Source organism: Nycticebus coucang, chromosome 6 (assembly GCF_027406575.1).
Source record: "Nycticebus coucang isolate mNycCou1 chromosome 6, mNycCou1.pri, whole genome shotgun sequence".
Taxonomy (NCBI): domain Eukaryota; kingdom Metazoa; phylum Chordata; class Mammalia; order Primates; family Lorisidae; genus Nycticebus; species Nycticebus coucang.
Genome location: NC_069785.1, coordinates 54,196,059 through 54,212,066, shown reverse-complemented (window position 1 = coordinate 54,212,066; position 16,008 = coordinate 54,196,059). Strand labels below are relative to the sequence as shown.

Genomic DNA, 16,008 nt, shown 5'->3' with positions numbered 1-16,008 from the left:
CCACCCTCCGTATATGGGGCCGGCGCCTTACCGACTGAGCCACAGGTGCCGCCCTGATATGTAAAGTCTTGAAGCCACAGTTCTATATGGTGAATACTGTTACAAAAGAATGACTTACAGCTTTTTCTTCTCCACTTTGTTTAAAAAAAATTTTATTAAATTTTTTTAATTTGAAAATTGGGCTTATTTATTTATTTTTATTTATTTTTTATCGTTGAGGATTCATTGAGGGTACAAAGAACCAGGTTAATTGATTGCTTAAAATATTTCAGGCATGAGGGACTTTACCTAACAATTGCAATCAGTGTAACCTGGCTTATTGTACCCTCAATGAATCCCCAACAATAAAAAAAAAAAATATATATTTCAGGCATAAGCCTTCATTTTTGTGATGATTTTGTTATTATACAGTAGAACCTCTGTAATTTGACCACCGAAGAGACTGTAACAAACTGATCGACATAAGGAACAAGGCCTGCTGTACTGATAATGTACATGTGACACGTGTCTGGTCTATAAAAATTAGGTCAACTTAAGGAGGTAGTCAGTGTAGGAAGGTCAACTACGGAGGCTCTACTACATTTATTTTTCCTCTTTTAAAAGATCCCAGTCCTTTGTTGATGTTCAGGTTTTTTAACAATTTCCTAAGTAGACCATGGGCACTTGCACTAATGATCATAAATAAATCCCAGACTGTGACAACTTCAGTTATTAAAACCTATTTATGGGTAGATCATTCAGTGTTGAAATGGCCCACATCTTGTGTATAAAATTGTTCGATTTAATTTACCAATGACGTGCTCAGCCCCAAGCTTATCCCAGGGAAGACGAAGGCAGATCTTGCTGCTGCACAGGTGGGTCTGTCCACTGAGCACACGTCCTCGCAGAATTTCAGAGTCATTTGTTCCCCAGGGACATACAGGACTTGCATTCTGCCAGCTTCTTCCTTGATCAATGTCTGGTTTGAAGGACAAAATGTGAGATTCACTTTGAGAAAAGATAAGACATCAAAGAAATAACTGATGCAAGGCAGAAAATAAAAAGTGTCTTAAAAGAACTGCAAATAAGATATCAAGACAGTCCCGAGGTTAATTTCATCATTGCAAAGGGAGTGAGATGGAAAAAAATTTTAACAGCGTCTTGCTTCATGGGGATGGTTTGGGACTGCAGGGATGAGAATGTGGGTTTGGAGGGAGGAGATTCCAGTGGAGAAGATTCCAGTGAAGACACAAGTCCAAGCTGAGGCGGGAGGTGGGAATAGTAGATGCTTCCACTTTTCTGATGTTTAGAGCAATGCCCACATACAGACAGGTTTTCTTCCTGGTCCCATCTCTGGAAAAGAAGCCATAGATGTTAATTATGGAGATTTGGCCATAGATGTTGGCTGAGATTTTTGCTTTTCCCCCCTCCTCACGTAGATGGATTGTTGCGACTGTTTGGTTTGCACCAGTGAGGACTGTGGGCAGTCACTGGGGCATTGACGTCCTCTCTGTTCCTTTCAGTTTCATCTCTGTGCCACGTTTTTTCAAGAAAATCCCGTGCCGCCTTCTCCTTTCAGTGCAATGATCACAGTTAAATCTGCAAAGCAAGTTATCAAGCCAAATAGCAAGCATTTCCGGACCACAGTCGGAAGCAAGGTACTAAGAAGGTGTCTGCAGGGACGGGAGCAGAGGCAGGGCCAGGCCGGAAGCCAGGGACTCAGGGGACTCCCATCCCAGGCCTCTCCAAATCTAATATGTTCGTAAATGCAGAAAGGTCGTCGTCATACCACAATCTCAAAGGCAGAACACACTGAGCAAACTGCACTTTTGCATAATAACGTGATTTACTACGTTCTCTGGGAGGGTGGGACGGAGGAGTGTTCCATCCAGAGCAGCAGCACATGCTGAAAAACCACAGCCACGGATTCAAACCTTTTATACCATCTGTGGGCGCAGAAGGTTAACCTTTCTTCTTACTGAGTAACTTACCAAATTTGGACTTCTCTTTACCTTGCTCTAGGCAGTAAATTATTTCAGAGCAGCCTTTGATCTCTGTCCTTGTTTGTAGTTCCGTAGCTCTCTGTACTTGCTCATGGAGACCCTCAATGCCACAACTCCCCACTACGTCCGATGCATCAAGCCGAACGATGAGAAGCTGCCCTTTGAGTAAGTGCCACTCGCAACAGAGGGAAACCACAGGGGAAGAGTTTCTGTCCTGATGTTGGAGAATTTGCTTATAATTGTCATGAATTCCCTCAGAACTCTGTTTCTGGGCTTTTTAGAAATTGAAAACAACACTGCCCTTTACACACAAGGCCTGACAGTTAAGTTTGAAAACTCGTCCTAGAAAAGTGCTACATTTGCTGCGTATCACCACAGTCATCTTCAAAGTCCTCCCCTTGGCCATCTGGAGACCATAGTGGTTTTCAGCAGTGAGATATGTAGCACCTTTTCTAGGATGAGTTTGTGAACTTAATTGTCAGACCTCACACAATGATGGCTCTGACGGCCACTCCAGAAAGAGTGTTTCAAAATTACTTTGAAGGGTGGACTAGCACTGGCACTGGTGCATAGCTTCCCAAAGGAAGTACCTCAAAGCTGACCACAGCAGCCTTCAGCAAGGAGGTAGGACGAGTTTGTGAACTTCATTGTCAGACCTCGTGTAATGTTGGTACAGCCCCACTGGCTAAGCTGCCTCATCTCCAAGGCTAGGCGAAGGGGCCTAGCCCTTTGTAGAATTGAAAGCATAGCCTACAGCTAAAGTTCTTGCAACTGAGAAAGCCAGAAGCTTCTACTTGATCCTAAGAATTCATGTGTGAAGAAAGTTCACAGAGGGTGAAAGGATTCGTCTCACACATGACACAAGACATTAGGTTTGTTCTCAGGGTCCCCATGGAGGAGACCTAACACCATAAGTGTGCAGGGTACAGAGTCCCTCTTAGCGCACTAGAGCTGGAAGAGGTACCTAAAATGGGATGGGCTACCTGTGAAGTGGCGAATGTGTCTGTGGGTCACTGGAAGGGGCAGACCTAAGCCAAAGGATCACATGTTGGGTGTTATATAAAGGAAATTCAACCATCCAATGGGGGCTTAGACCAAGTGAGCTTGCAATTTCTTTCTACCTGGCTGTCATTTGAAGCTCAATCCAAAGGCCGTTTCTCTGCCATCTCCTTCGGAGAGAGAAGCTCCTTTCTCCATATCCCACTGCTGCTCTCCAGACAGATTCACAGATTTAACAGACATTTATTAAGTAAATGCTGTGTGCCTGGCATGGGGATTACAGGGCCGGATCCTGCCGGCTAGGAGCTTACAGGGTAGGCAGCCTGCTGTACCTGTCTGTGGGTGTATTTACCAATGATGATGCCTTAACACATTATCGAATCATCTTCCTTAAGGTTCAACGCCAAAAGAATTGTTCAGCAGCTGCGAGCCTGCGGTGTTTTAGAGACAATTCGCATTAGTGCACAGAGCTACCCTTCCAGGTATGTCGCCAGTCCTTTGATTTGGGGGATAGAGTGTCTAACTTCAGGTGTGCTGAGAAGCAAGGATGGGGCTGCCAAGGTGTTTGTCACATACTTTTGCCTTCTATGAGGTGCCCCTAAGATTTTCCCCACTGTGGGAAGGCCAGAAGAGATAAGAAATAGCCTTGTGTGGGGACAGAGGCTGCCACCAGCACCCTAGAACCCCATCTCAGCTGCTGGTGAGGGTCCAGCTACCTCCCTAGTGTGCTGAGGAAGATCACTGACGGGGGAAGAGGATGATTGCTGGACAGAGAGTCAACAAGGACTGTCCAGGGAGTAGACAGGTGTGCTGGGGTAGTCTTGGTGGGTCCCAGGGAGAGAGCTGGAGGTCAGTACCATCACCACAGGACAGAGTCCACCCCCCACCCCCCATCATAGCAGTGGCAGGTAAGGCAGTGGGGTCCCCAGACATGACAAGCCTCCTCTCTGACACAACTGGCTTGGATCCTGCTTTGATTTTCCAGGTGGACATACATCGAGTTCTACAGTCGCTATGGCATCCTCATGACCAAACAGGAGCTCTCCCTCAGCGACAAAAAGGAGATATGCAAGGTGGTTTTGCACAGGCTCATCCAGGTCAGCCTTCCTCACCTTCTGGAATCACGGGCTTGTTCCAAGAAGCACACCTTACAAGCATGTTTCTGCCTCTGTCTCTGAGTCTCAGGACTGTAACCATCATGAATGTGTGAAGAAAAAGCATGCTCCCGGCAACTGTATGCCGAGGAGACCGGAGCAGGCCAGCTCACAGGGCATGTGATCTCCTAACAGCAGGAATCCCCTCTAGGGACCCAGACTTGAACCCCAGCCTCCCCCAGAGCCCTCCTGTCCTCTCTGCTCACCCAAAGTCTAATTCCCTCTCCCGTGTGCCTGGCTCATGGGACCTGATCAGCTGAGCTGGTAGCCGAGCCAAGTGGGCTCCAGACATGGTGCTTGGTGTGGATGTGGATCATCACTGAAACCATGAGCTATAGGGAGTTATGATGTCCAGCAAAGGCATGGCAGGAGAACCCAAAACGAAGGCAGAAAACCACACTTCCCAGGCTCCTCCACTCCTTTGTGGAAACCCTGTGGGAGCAGCTGAAGTTCTCCAGCCACCTGCTGAGAGCCACAGGGAGTGTGCACACCCCTTCCCACCCACTGAGGGATTCCTCCACCCAAGTTCCTTGCCTTCCTCTAAAATGGCTTGAAACAGCAATTCAAAGTATAAATTTCTAGGTCATGAACAGAATTTTTATGCTTTATGTCGAGGGGAAAAAAATACATCAAAATAATGTTTTTGGCATCTTTGAATCTTTAAAAGTGTTTTTCAAATACTATAGAGAATCTGAAAGGTTGTAAATCTGATTATATTGTTTTTCTGTTCCAGGACTCTAATCAGTACCAGTTTGGTAAAACCAAAATTTTCTTCAGAGCAGGACAAGTGGCTTATTTAGAGAAACTTCGATTGGATAAACTGAGGCAGAGTTGTATTATGATACAAAAGCATATTCGTGGCTGGCTCCAGAGGAGAAAATTCCTCCGAGAGAGACAAGCTGCCCTGATAATCCAGCAGTACTTTCGGGGGCAGCAAACTGTGAGGTACGTTGGTATTCAGGGAGGGTTTATTTCTTTGATCATCTCCAGGAGGAGGGTCTGTCAAGGACTCCTGTGACCTGGATGTGTGTGTGACTCACGTGGCCATGAGGCGAGAAGGTTATGTTTCCCAGGGGCAGATGGTGCTCACTCCACTTGGTAGACTGTGTGGCAGAGCTGATGACCAAGACCCCAAGGGAGGAAGTCCTCATCAGGGTGCTGTGGAAGATGGCCGGAGTTCCCCATGAGACCTGGGACAGCATGGAACCCTTTCCCTGTGGGAACCAAAAATACCTAATGGAAAATGCAGGGTCCTGGGGAAGATCCTCAGGAAAGACACTGACAATGGCCACTGACTAGCCTGCCTGCACCTGGGAGCCGACTGTGACAGAGGGATTCGTGGCGAGGCCCCACCAGCACGGCCATCACTAACCCCCCAAGGCAGGAACACTGCACGCATGGGCAGGAGGACTGTGGCAGCCCTGGCCAAGAGCATGGCAGAGTTCAGGGCAGGTTACTAGCCACTATAGTCCAACCCTCCTTCATGAGTCCTGAGAGTCCACATGACCTGTGGCCCACTGAAGGACCACAGTCATCCGGTGACTTTCTATGGCTTTGGTGTACCAGGTGGAGAGTGTGGGACCTGCGTGTTCCCACAAGGCCATGCTGGGCTGGCTGGTGAGGTGGCATCCTTCCCAGATATGGTGTGTGTTTCTGCATGTCTGCCCTGCCTCCTTTCTTGGTGTTAGGGCGGGCGTTCATACCTGGGTTTCAGAAAGAACTCTCAACACACAGATTAGGATAGAAAGAAGTAAAAAGTTTATTTACTTTCCTGAGAAAGAAAGAGAGAAAAGAAGGGAAATGGCAGGCACTGAAAGAAAGTGGGAGTTAGTACCAACAGCTGAGGAAAAGTGGCTCTGGCTTTTTATGAAGGAAGGTCAAGGAAATTTTATGGCTGTAGGCCAATTAGCAGGATACAGCAGTGAAACGGCTGCATTCACTTTTTCCCTTTTTTCTTCACAGCAGACCAATAACAGGAATGGCTGCAAGATGTCAGGGAGTTGCCGTCTCCCCTTTTTCTTTTTCCTAGAGGCAGGTTTATCCTTGGGATGTGGTTTTGGCAGGAAGTGAGGTGGGACGTTCACATCCCTATTATCTGCTTAGGGCTCTTCAAGGCTGTGAAACAAACTCTTTTTTTTTTTTTTTTTTTTTTTGTAGAGACAGAGTCTCACTTTATGGCCCTTGGTAGAGCGCCGTGGCCTCACACAGCTCACAGCAACCTCCAACTCCTGGGCTTAAGCGATTCTCTTGCCTCAGCCTCCCGAGTAGCTGGGACTACAGGCACCCGCCACAATGCCCGGCTATTTTTTGGTTGCAGTTTGGCCGGGGCCATGTTTGAACCCGCCACCCTTGGTATATGGGGCCGGTGCCTTACCGACTGAGCCACAGGCGCTGCCCTGTGAAACAGACTCTTAAGAGATTACCAGTTAAGCCCTTGGTGCTTGATCAAACAAAAGGGCAATTATGCTCTGAGTTTTCTCTGACTTTCTGTTTGATAGTTTATCTTTTTCTGTTAGCTAGTTTATTAGCAAGCCTGTCCTATCACTTGGAATGCTGTGAGGACAGTTGAGAAGGCAGTTGTTTAAGTTAGGCTGCATCTCTGAGCCTGGTTTCTTCCTGAGCTTGAAAACCAACCTCAAGCAATGTAGGCTTCTCCATGTGGCGGGCATGGGACACCACACACAGACAGGCTGGCTCTGGGTTCAGTTAATAATCATCTCCAGGGAAGGAAACAACAGAATTATCTTGCCCTCAACCCCATGCTGGCCTTTGCATTTGGGACCCTCCAACGCCCGGTCATTCTGGACCCACCTGCCCACCTGTCTGTCTCTTTCATTCCTTCCTTCTCTTGCCCTGGTTGGGCCCATGTCATCGCCTGTCTTATGCTTTGACAGCCCAGCACTCCACCTGCCACTTCTCTCCCCTCTTCCCATATCAGGGCCTGGTTAAGCCATTTCTCTGCTCTGCCTTCAATTCCTCTACAGCCCCCATTTCCCACAGAGCAGCATTCAGTGTCTTTGACATGGCAGTCACAGCCCTCCATGGCCTGGATGCATCCACAAGAATGGAAGCTCTATGAGGGAAGGGACCACATCATCTGGTTCCCATTACATCTAAACCTAGACTTAGCAAGGGGGCTATCACATAGTAGGCTATCACCTGTCCGAGATATATATTTTTTATATAACAAATGCTCCCATCTGTTTTTCCAACCTTAGTGACAACTAATTTTCTTCTGTGTATCCTATATTCCAGCAATCCAGACAAATTCCCTTTCTTGTCTGTCTCAGGCACAGCCAGGCTCCCATGCCTTTACTCTCCCCTTTTCCCCCTGGCTTGAAATGCCTTTTCCAGCCTTCGTTCAGGGCAGAAATCCTCCTTCCCACCCAGGACTGGCTCACTTGTCAGCTCTTCCTACGCAGAATGACTGTTTTCACCCTGTGCTCTCACTTACAGGTCTAGTGAGTATTTTATTTTTCCTATTTCGTGGCCATTTCTAAGTCTATCTGCTGCATGAGATTGTAAACTCTGAAGGCAAGAACCTTGTCTTCAGCTCTAGTCTCTTAGACAGGAGTCAGCAAACATCTTCTGTAAAGGGCCAGATAATAACTACTTGAGGCTTGGGGGACTTAAAGTCTCTGTCATAACCACTCAGTTCTGCTGCCATGGCCTGAGAGCAGCCACGGGTGATATGCACACAACAGGAACAGCTGTGTTTCAGTAACACTTGACAGCAACATGCATAGCCCGATTTGGCCCTCAGGCCATAGTTTTTGTTTGTTTGTTTGGTTTTTTGCTGTTTTTTGGCTGGGGCTGGGTTTTTGAACCCACCACCTCCAGCATATGGGGCCAGCGCCCTATTCCTTTGAGCCACAGGCGCCGCCTCAGGCTGTAGTTTTTCAACCCTTGATCTAGAGACTCCAGCTGAATGAACTAGGGCAAGGCCAGCGCACTGTCTTGTCCTCACAGTCCCTCTGTGTGTGAGTCTGTGAGTGGACATGGATCAACTGGCCTGAATAGAAAGAGCATGAAAGTTCCCATGTGATTCTTCAGGGCCTAGAAGGGATCCACAGTCAGAGTAGGGTAGAGAGGAAAAGTAACCAGGCCTGGCCTCAATCGGGCGTTAGAATAAACCACTTACAAAGTTTCCTATGTAGACACACAAACATGAGCCTTCCTTACTAGGCAGGTGCTACCCAAGCTTGCAGTTTGTAACGGAAGTTAGTCCTCTATGGTAACACGTTCAATCTTCGTTCTTTTTAACCAAGGAAAGCTATCACTGCCACAGCCTTAAAAGAAGCGTGGGCAGCCATCATCATCCAGAAGCACTGTCGTGGGTATCTTGTCCGCAGCCTGTACCAGCTGATTCGCGTGGCCACCATCACCATCCAGGCCTACACGCGTGGGTTCCTGGCACGAAGGGAGTATCGAAAGGTACCGCCAAAGGGACGGAAGGGGGGGCTCCTCACTGAGAACCAAGCAGAGCTGAGGAAAGCTCCCGATTCCAGGAGGAGTTAGCGAAAAACACCCCAAAATGTGCTCTTTAGATTTTCAGCTTCGAGGTCCTTTTGGATAACTTTATTTTTTTATTTTCATCAAAAGTGACCAAATTAAAATGGTGAGACCTCTAAGGCCAAATTTTTGTTCTGCTCTGCCCCCCAGAGAACAGATCGTGTGCCCCCTAAATTGAGGTGACCACTTACTTGCTGTCCTGCCTCTTTGAAAGAAAGAGAAATTACGTTTTGCCCCAGCCATAGCCACACGGTGCTCGTCTCTGTCCCTCTTTCTGGGTCTGATGCTGCTGCCTGTAGAAGTGCCGTTTCATCATGCCCTGTGTCGGCCAGCGCTGGAGAAATCCTGAATGGGTTATACACAAAACTTTTTCAATTTTATGTTATTTGGAAATTTTGCTTCTTTGGGTTTAGAGTGCCCCGGCCATCTCATCTGACCGTGGGAGCTCTTTACAGTCTGTGGGCTGGCAGTAGGTTGATCTTTTAACGTTCCTTTTTCCGCCCAAACCCCACTTTTTGGTGAGGTTTCTGTGAGGACCATTGGGTGCATGTCCTGAAGCTTATTGGCTTCAATGGTACTTTCCTGTGGTGTGGTCTCTTTGGGGCTGATTGGGGAGAAAGGGAAGCCAATAGTGTAAATATTTTAATGCTCATATTGACAAGTATCTTTCTGAAATAAAGAACCAGTCCTCCAAAAAAAGAAAAAAAGAAAGGTTCAGCAAAAACCAGGTGCTTTCCAGGGACACCGGATTCCCAGGACTCATGCTGTTTTTTCACCAACAGCAGAGAGATCTTTATTTTTTTTTTTACACAAAACCTTCCTGTAGAGCACAGATTCTCGTATGAGAATGTCCGTTCTCACATGCCTCGGACAGGTAGGATTTGGTTATTGTTTCAAAAGTCTGGGTGTAATAAGACCCTGTGGGTTGATGACAAGAAATTCTACTGTGATAGTTGCATCTTCCAGAATTGGAGGAATTGTTGAGAGGAGCTGCTGAGATCCAGTTTTTATATTTCAAAAAATCTTGTTTTAAAGATGCTGAAGGAACACAAGGCTGTGATCCTTCAGAAATATGCACGGGCCTGGTTGGCCAGACGCAGATTTCAGAGCATCCGACGATTCGTGCTCAACATTCAGCTTACATACAGAGTCCAGCGTTTGCAGAAAAAGCTGGAAGATCAGGTAGGTGTTCACAAGGCATCTTTGATACCTACCATTTCTCACATAGTGTAATTTTGTTCTGGACCAGTTCCTTAGCTATGCTATAAAGACTATGCCCATGTTCACATATGGAGATTCAACTTACAGTTTATACTAACCCTGTGACCTAGAGAAGCACACTGTTAAAGGGTCGCCAGGCAGGGTTGTGTGGGTGGTATACTGCACAAGCACACCTACCTGAGAAGACAAGTGAGGTTCAAATCCAGCCTGACTCCCCTTGCCGAGGGACGTGTGCCTGTGTGAAGCTGTGCTGCCTTAAGCAGGGGTCCTTTTTCTGATTTGAATGAAGGCACCATGCATGCCAAGTGTGCTCCCTTAGGACATCATCTCAGAGAAGCTGCCATTTCCTAATTTACCCTTAGGTGCTGTAGGCTATAGCTGGAGATTCCCCACATCTTTCTCACCAGCAGGAAAACAAAAACCCACGTGCTCTCAGCCAGTGGGGAGAGCTGTGGAATATGCAGTGTCCAGATCTATAAAAACTCACTCCCAGACCTATCTCAACTAATAATGACATTCTCCTAAGGTGAATTTCAAACTGAACCCTAACCCATACCATAGAAGTTCTTAATGAATAGATGAAGATGTGAACAAATAAACTTGAGATTTTTGTGGCCATTCCCTGTCATTCTGTTGTGTAACAGGTCTGCGTGTTACACAGCTTGTGCAGTGTAGCACTTAAAGATGGCCAGGAGTGATGCCCAGTCCTGGGTGCGGTAGTTTGCTAAGACAGCTGTAACAAAGTACTACTACACACGGGGTGGCATAAACACAACCACGATGCGTTGTCTCACAGTTCTGCAGACGGGAGGTCCAAAGCAAGGCATTGGAAAAGTTGGAATCTCTGAGGCCTCTCTGCTTGGCTGGTAGCTGGGTCATCTTGTCCTTGTGTCTTCATGTGATCATCCCTCTGTGCCTGCGTCTGTGTCCTAATCTCCTTTCCTTGTAAGGACACCAGTCATATTGGATAGGGCTCACCCTAACAGCCTCACGCTACCTTAGTCGTCTCTTTAAAGGTCCTGTCTTCTAATGCAGTGATATTCCAAGGTGCGGGAGTTAGGGCTTCAGCATATGAATTTCAGGTGGACACAAATCAACTCCATAACACTGGGGTTGTCCTGGAGCTTTGGGACTGGAGAGATCAGAAGAGCCCCCCCCCTCGGGAAGACAGTTATTAATACCTGACAAGATCTGCCTCACTAGTTTCACTGTGGTGAAGATGCTAACAAGCGCCAGCATAATGACAGATGTGATCAGTGTCCCCTGGTGGACTGAGACGCCACGGTAAAGGTCGTGAGAGGCAAATCACAACGAGAAACACCTTTATTTGAGGTAAACCTCTAACCACCTGGATTTTCTTTTCTCTAGAACAAAGAGAACCATGGGCTGGTGGAGAAGCTGACCAGCCTGGCTACCCTTCGAGCCAGTGATGTGGAGAAGATTCAGAAGCTGGAAACAGAGCTGGAAAGAGCGGCTGCCCACAGGCAGAATTATGAGGAGAAAGGGAAGAGATACAGGGACACCGTGGAAGAGGTTAGCCGCTGGCTTGTGGACGTGGAAATGCCTGTGACTCCTTCCATGGAAGACCTGAGCACTGCAAGCTTTTCTTTGTTTTGTTTTTTTGTTTTGTTTTGTTGAGACAGAGTCTCACTTTGCCACCCTTGGTAGAGTGCCGTGGCGTCACAGTTCACAGAAACCTCAAACTCTTGGGCTTAAGCAATTCTCTTGCCTCAGCCTCCCAAGTAGCTGGGACTCCAAGAGGCTGCAACAATGCCTGGCTATTTTTTTTTTTTTAAGACAAAGTCTTACTTTGTCACCCTTCATGGAGCGCTGTGGTGTCACAGCTCACAGCAACCTCTAACTCTTGGGCTCACGCGATTCTCTTGCCTCAGCCTCCCAAGTAGCTGGGACTATAGGCAGCTGCCACAATGCCCAGCTATTTTTAGAGACCTGGGTCTCTCTCTGGCTCAGGCTGGTCTCGAACTTGTGAGCTCAGGCAGTCCACCCCCTTCAGTCTCTCAGAGTGTTAGGATTACAGGCGTGAGCCACTGCACCTGGCCTGCAAGCTTTTCTTACAACATGGATTTATGCAGAGCAAATCAGATTTTGTTATTGACTTCTATGCCCGAGGAAGTCTACCTCGTAGAGGAAGAGAGACTGGAGGACTAGAGTTCAGGGAAGGGAAGGACGTTAATGCTTAGAGAAATGCAACATAGGTTTTCTCTTTCCATCAACTTCTGCAAAGTAAAGAAAGGCCCAGGGAGTCCCAGCCAGGTGCTTCTCTCTCTTCTAGGATGACCTTGGTCCCCGTCACTTGTTCAACAAGTCTGTGCGCTGTAGACTTCTTCCCTGAACAGTCATGCTGAGCTTGTGGGAGGTTTTCATCTCTATGGTGTAGATGTAAAATCCAGATGTCCTGAACTCTGGTCCTGGGGTCGTATCTTTGCTACTGTCTGGTTGGGCAGCCTTGGCCAAGTCACTTACCCTCTCTGAACTTTAGCTTCCTCCCATATGTAAGATGGAAATAAAAAGGGACTGACTGAGCTGTTGAGAGGGTAAAATTGTCAGGCATACTATCTTAGCCAAATACCTATCATAATGCCTGGCAGAGGTAGGAGCTAGCACGCTCTGAAGAGGTAGCCTTTGTCCACACTCCTTGAGTTTCTAATGTCCTAGCACCAGGGTTGGTAGCCTGGAGCCCCAGAGGGCATCGCCCTGCCCTCCTCATGCCCCGTGTCAGGTGCACCAGCGTTGCTGCCACTGGCGTTGCTGGCATTACCCAGCGCAGCCGTCAGCACCACTGCTAGCCTAGCAGGCCCTGTAACAAGAGACCCTGAGACAGTAGAAATTCTGCTGTGCTCACACATCCTTCCTGCGTCCTCATACCCTCAAAGAGGGTGCTTTCTGTGGTAAATTAAGTAATTTTAGCACATTAAAGCATAAACTACATTTCCCTGGCTATGGAGAAGCTCAATAAAAGGATAGAGGCATTTTCTTGACCTCCTTGAGGAGACCTTGGATATGGTCTTTTTTCCTTGGTTTCAGCCAGGTTGGGAATAGCGTGTGCTTTGAAGCCACACTGAGCCCTGCAGATGAAGCTAATTGCAGCAGCTTGGGGGGACGCTGCCTATTATCTATGAACAGGAGCTGAGGGGGAAAATAACTAATTTTAAATATACTGCTTTTTGCCAAGAGAGGTGACGGTGACAAACTCAAGAGGAGGTTTTCAAAGAAGTTTTTTTTTTTAATTTTTTCTCCTTCCCTTTGCTAGAAATTGGCAAAGCTTCAGAAGCATAATTCAGAGCTGGAAATACAGAAAGAGCAAATACAATTGAAGCTTCAAGAGAAGACTGAAGAGTTGAAAGGTAAAGCTCAAAGTGGCTGTTCAATCTGCACTTTTGCTGAGTTAGCCATTCAGTAAACGGTATTGGTATGACCAGTTTTAGAATCAGAGGTCTTTAATGTATACTTAGTGTAGTGAGAATGTATTTGCCCCATGAGGAATAACTTTTTTTTTTGAGACAGTCTCATGCTGTTGCCCAGTCTAGAGTGCTATGGCATCATAGCTCACAGCAACCTCAAACTCCTGGGCTCAAGAGATCCTTCTGCCTCAGCTTCCCAAGTAGCTGGGACTGCAGGTGCCTGTCCCAACGCTCATCTGATTTTTCTATTTTTAGTAGAGATGGGGTCTCACTCTTGCTCAGGCTCCTGAACTCAAGGGATCTACCCCCCTTAGCCTCCTAGAGTGCTAGGATTACAGGCACAAGGCACCGGGCCCAGCCCAGGGGATTAACTATATATTTAAAATTGGTGACTTTACCCTATGGATTCATCTGTTTTATTTCTGTCTGTTGTCAGCCAGCACAGCAGTTCCTGTCTGTGCCTCAGAACCACCTATGCCCTTTGCAAAGCACAGATGGCTGGACCGCCAGCCCAGGGCTTTGCATCAGGAAGTGTGTGTGTGCACGCATGTGCACGCACTCATAGGTGTGTCAGGGCAGTGATGCTGCAGGGGAGGTTCAGACAGCTGTATTTTTTTTAAAACTTTGTGGTGCTCCTGATGCACAGTCAGGGTGATGCTGCAGTAATGTCTGCTGCTCACCAAGGATTTGTAGAAAAATTTGAGATCTGTCAGTTACTTAGTCTAAGCGGCATTAATGTCCTCTACCACTGTCTTGCCACGAATGAAGGGCAGACCTTGGAACCAGTGGGTATCACTTTGCTTTAGGGGTGTGGAGTAGCTGCCTCACCCCAGCTCAAATTTGAATTAAACATACTGGCTCGGGCTGGGCCCCGTGGCTCATGCCTGTAATCCTAACACCCTGGGAGGCCGAGGTGGGTGGATCCCTTGAGCTCAGGAGTTTGAGACCAGCCTGAGCAAGAGTGAGACCCTATCTCTAGAAATAGCTTGGTGGGTGCTTGTAGTCCCAGCTACTGGGGAAGCTAAGGCAAGAGGATTGCTTAAGCTCAAGACTTTGAGGTTTCTGTGAGCTATGACGCCATGGCACTCAGCTCCAGGGTGACTAAGTGAAACTGTCCAAAAAAAAAAATACTCGCTAAATGTCAGAAATGGCGACAGGAGCTTGGTGTTCCTGAGCAGATAGTGTACCTCCCACCCTCGGTGGGCATGTCTGGGGGTCTTTTCCTGGAGCTGCAACATGGGAGCAGCAGGGGCACAAGGGTTTAGGCCTGGGATCTTGAGCACGCCAGGCCCAGCAGATGGCCGACGTAGCAGGACCTGGAGGGGCTCAGAGCCCTGGGCGCTCAGGGCAGCATGAGAAGCCCAAGTTGGAGACGAGGAAGGAAGCTGGCAGGCAGGAAGGCCATCTAGGCACTGATAGGGAGCAGGGCGTGACTCCCATTCCAGGGCCGTGCCCTCCCCCATCTCTGTGGGCATCAGAGCCCCTGTAAATATCAGGGGTCAGAGGTCGGGCAGAAAGAGTTAGGGAAGGGCTTACCCACCTCCCCCCTTTTATTACAATGCATGCCTCTTGAACAGTTGTTTTGGGTGTTTTTCCTCCTAATTTCTTTAAGTGGAATTTCCCATCGGAACATTTAAATGTCCAGAAATGCAACCTGAAAATTATATATTTGACACCATTGAGATGTTGGGTGGGTAATTTTATATCCCCTCCTAAGAAGTTCATGCAAACTTTCAAAGCCAGTACTTATAAACGGTTTATCCTGTGGGGTCTCTCCCCACCCTCCACCACAAGCCAAACAGCATTTTGTGAACAGCACCAACCTGTTCCTACTGCCTCACCTTTGACTCTGGAATGTTACCAAGTGGCATTTCCTTGAGATTCCAGCTCAACATGTACATAATCCCGCTGCTCGCTGCTCTTAGGAAGAAAGTCACATTTGAGGAACTTCTTAGCCCATTTGCAAATAGCCCAAGATGATAAGCACCAGATTTGAAGGCAATACTTTTGGTTAATTAAAGGTTGAAGTTATATCAAATATGCAGTCTTCTAAATTAAAGCTTAAGCATTTCCCTCAGTATCTCATGGCTGCCTTTCAACATCCTGCCGCAGTTGTTTTGATTCAGGAACATTTGGCAGAGCATTAGGCAAACTATTATTAAACCATTGGCTTTCTTTTTAAAAGGAAAAAAAAAAAAAACAAGTAACATGGAGAATTGCTAAGGACAGCTCACCCTGGGCCCCCTTCTGGGGTGGGGCTCAGAGGTGGGGTCGAACTCAAGGGTGAGAAATCAGCTAAGTGCAGATGGGGACAGGTCGGTTGGAGGGGCCGCATCAGCCTTCTCACAACTGGATGGGCCCCCATGTCCACGTTGGAAACATGGTTGTCTTAGCTACGGAATATCCTGAACACTCATGACCAGTTCCTAATTGCCAGTTGCCTTTGTGTTTGAGACTGTTGTATTTAAGGGTAGGAGCTGCCTTTTTTGTACATCCGCTTACGCAGATGAAGATAGAAATTTTAATATTTTGGGGGGTATCATAGATGCACAGTTCTCTATTAGAGTGGTTGTGCCTGTCCCCCCACCCTTGGACATTTAGTAACGTCTGAGGACATTTTGGTTGTCACCACTAGACCAGAGATACAACTGGTTTCCAGGGGGTAGAAGCCGGGGAAGCTGCTCAGAATCCTACAATGGACAGGACAGCCCCTCGCAC

At 47.5% G+C, this 16,008-nt stretch overlaps 1 protein-coding gene across 1 annotated transcript in view; it reads left to right on the top strand.

Annotated features, from left to right (window-relative positions):
* Nucleotides 1-16,008, top strand: part of MYO5C (myosin VC) — a 119,461-nt gene that overhangs the window by 49,845 nt on the left and 53,608 nt on the right. The window contains exons 15-23 of the mRNA XM_053595124.1: nucleotides 1,503-1,637; nucleotides 2,050-2,147; nucleotides 3,377-3,463; nucleotides 3,967-4,078; nucleotides 4,869-5,080; nucleotides 8,404-8,569; nucleotides 9,683-9,829; nucleotides 11,237-11,401; nucleotides 13,140-13,233. Of these exons, the coding sequence (XP_053451099.1) occupies nucleotides 1,503-1,637; nucleotides 2,050-2,147; nucleotides 3,377-3,463; nucleotides 3,967-4,078; nucleotides 4,869-5,080; nucleotides 8,404-8,569; nucleotides 9,683-9,829; nucleotides 11,237-11,401; nucleotides 13,140-13,233 (1,216 nt within the window). The remainder of the gene's footprint in view (nucleotides 1-1,502; nucleotides 1,638-2,049; nucleotides 2,148-3,376; nucleotides 3,464-3,966; nucleotides 4,079-4,868; nucleotides 5,081-8,403; nucleotides 8,570-9,682; nucleotides 9,830-11,236; nucleotides 11,402-13,139; nucleotides 13,234-16,008) is intronic.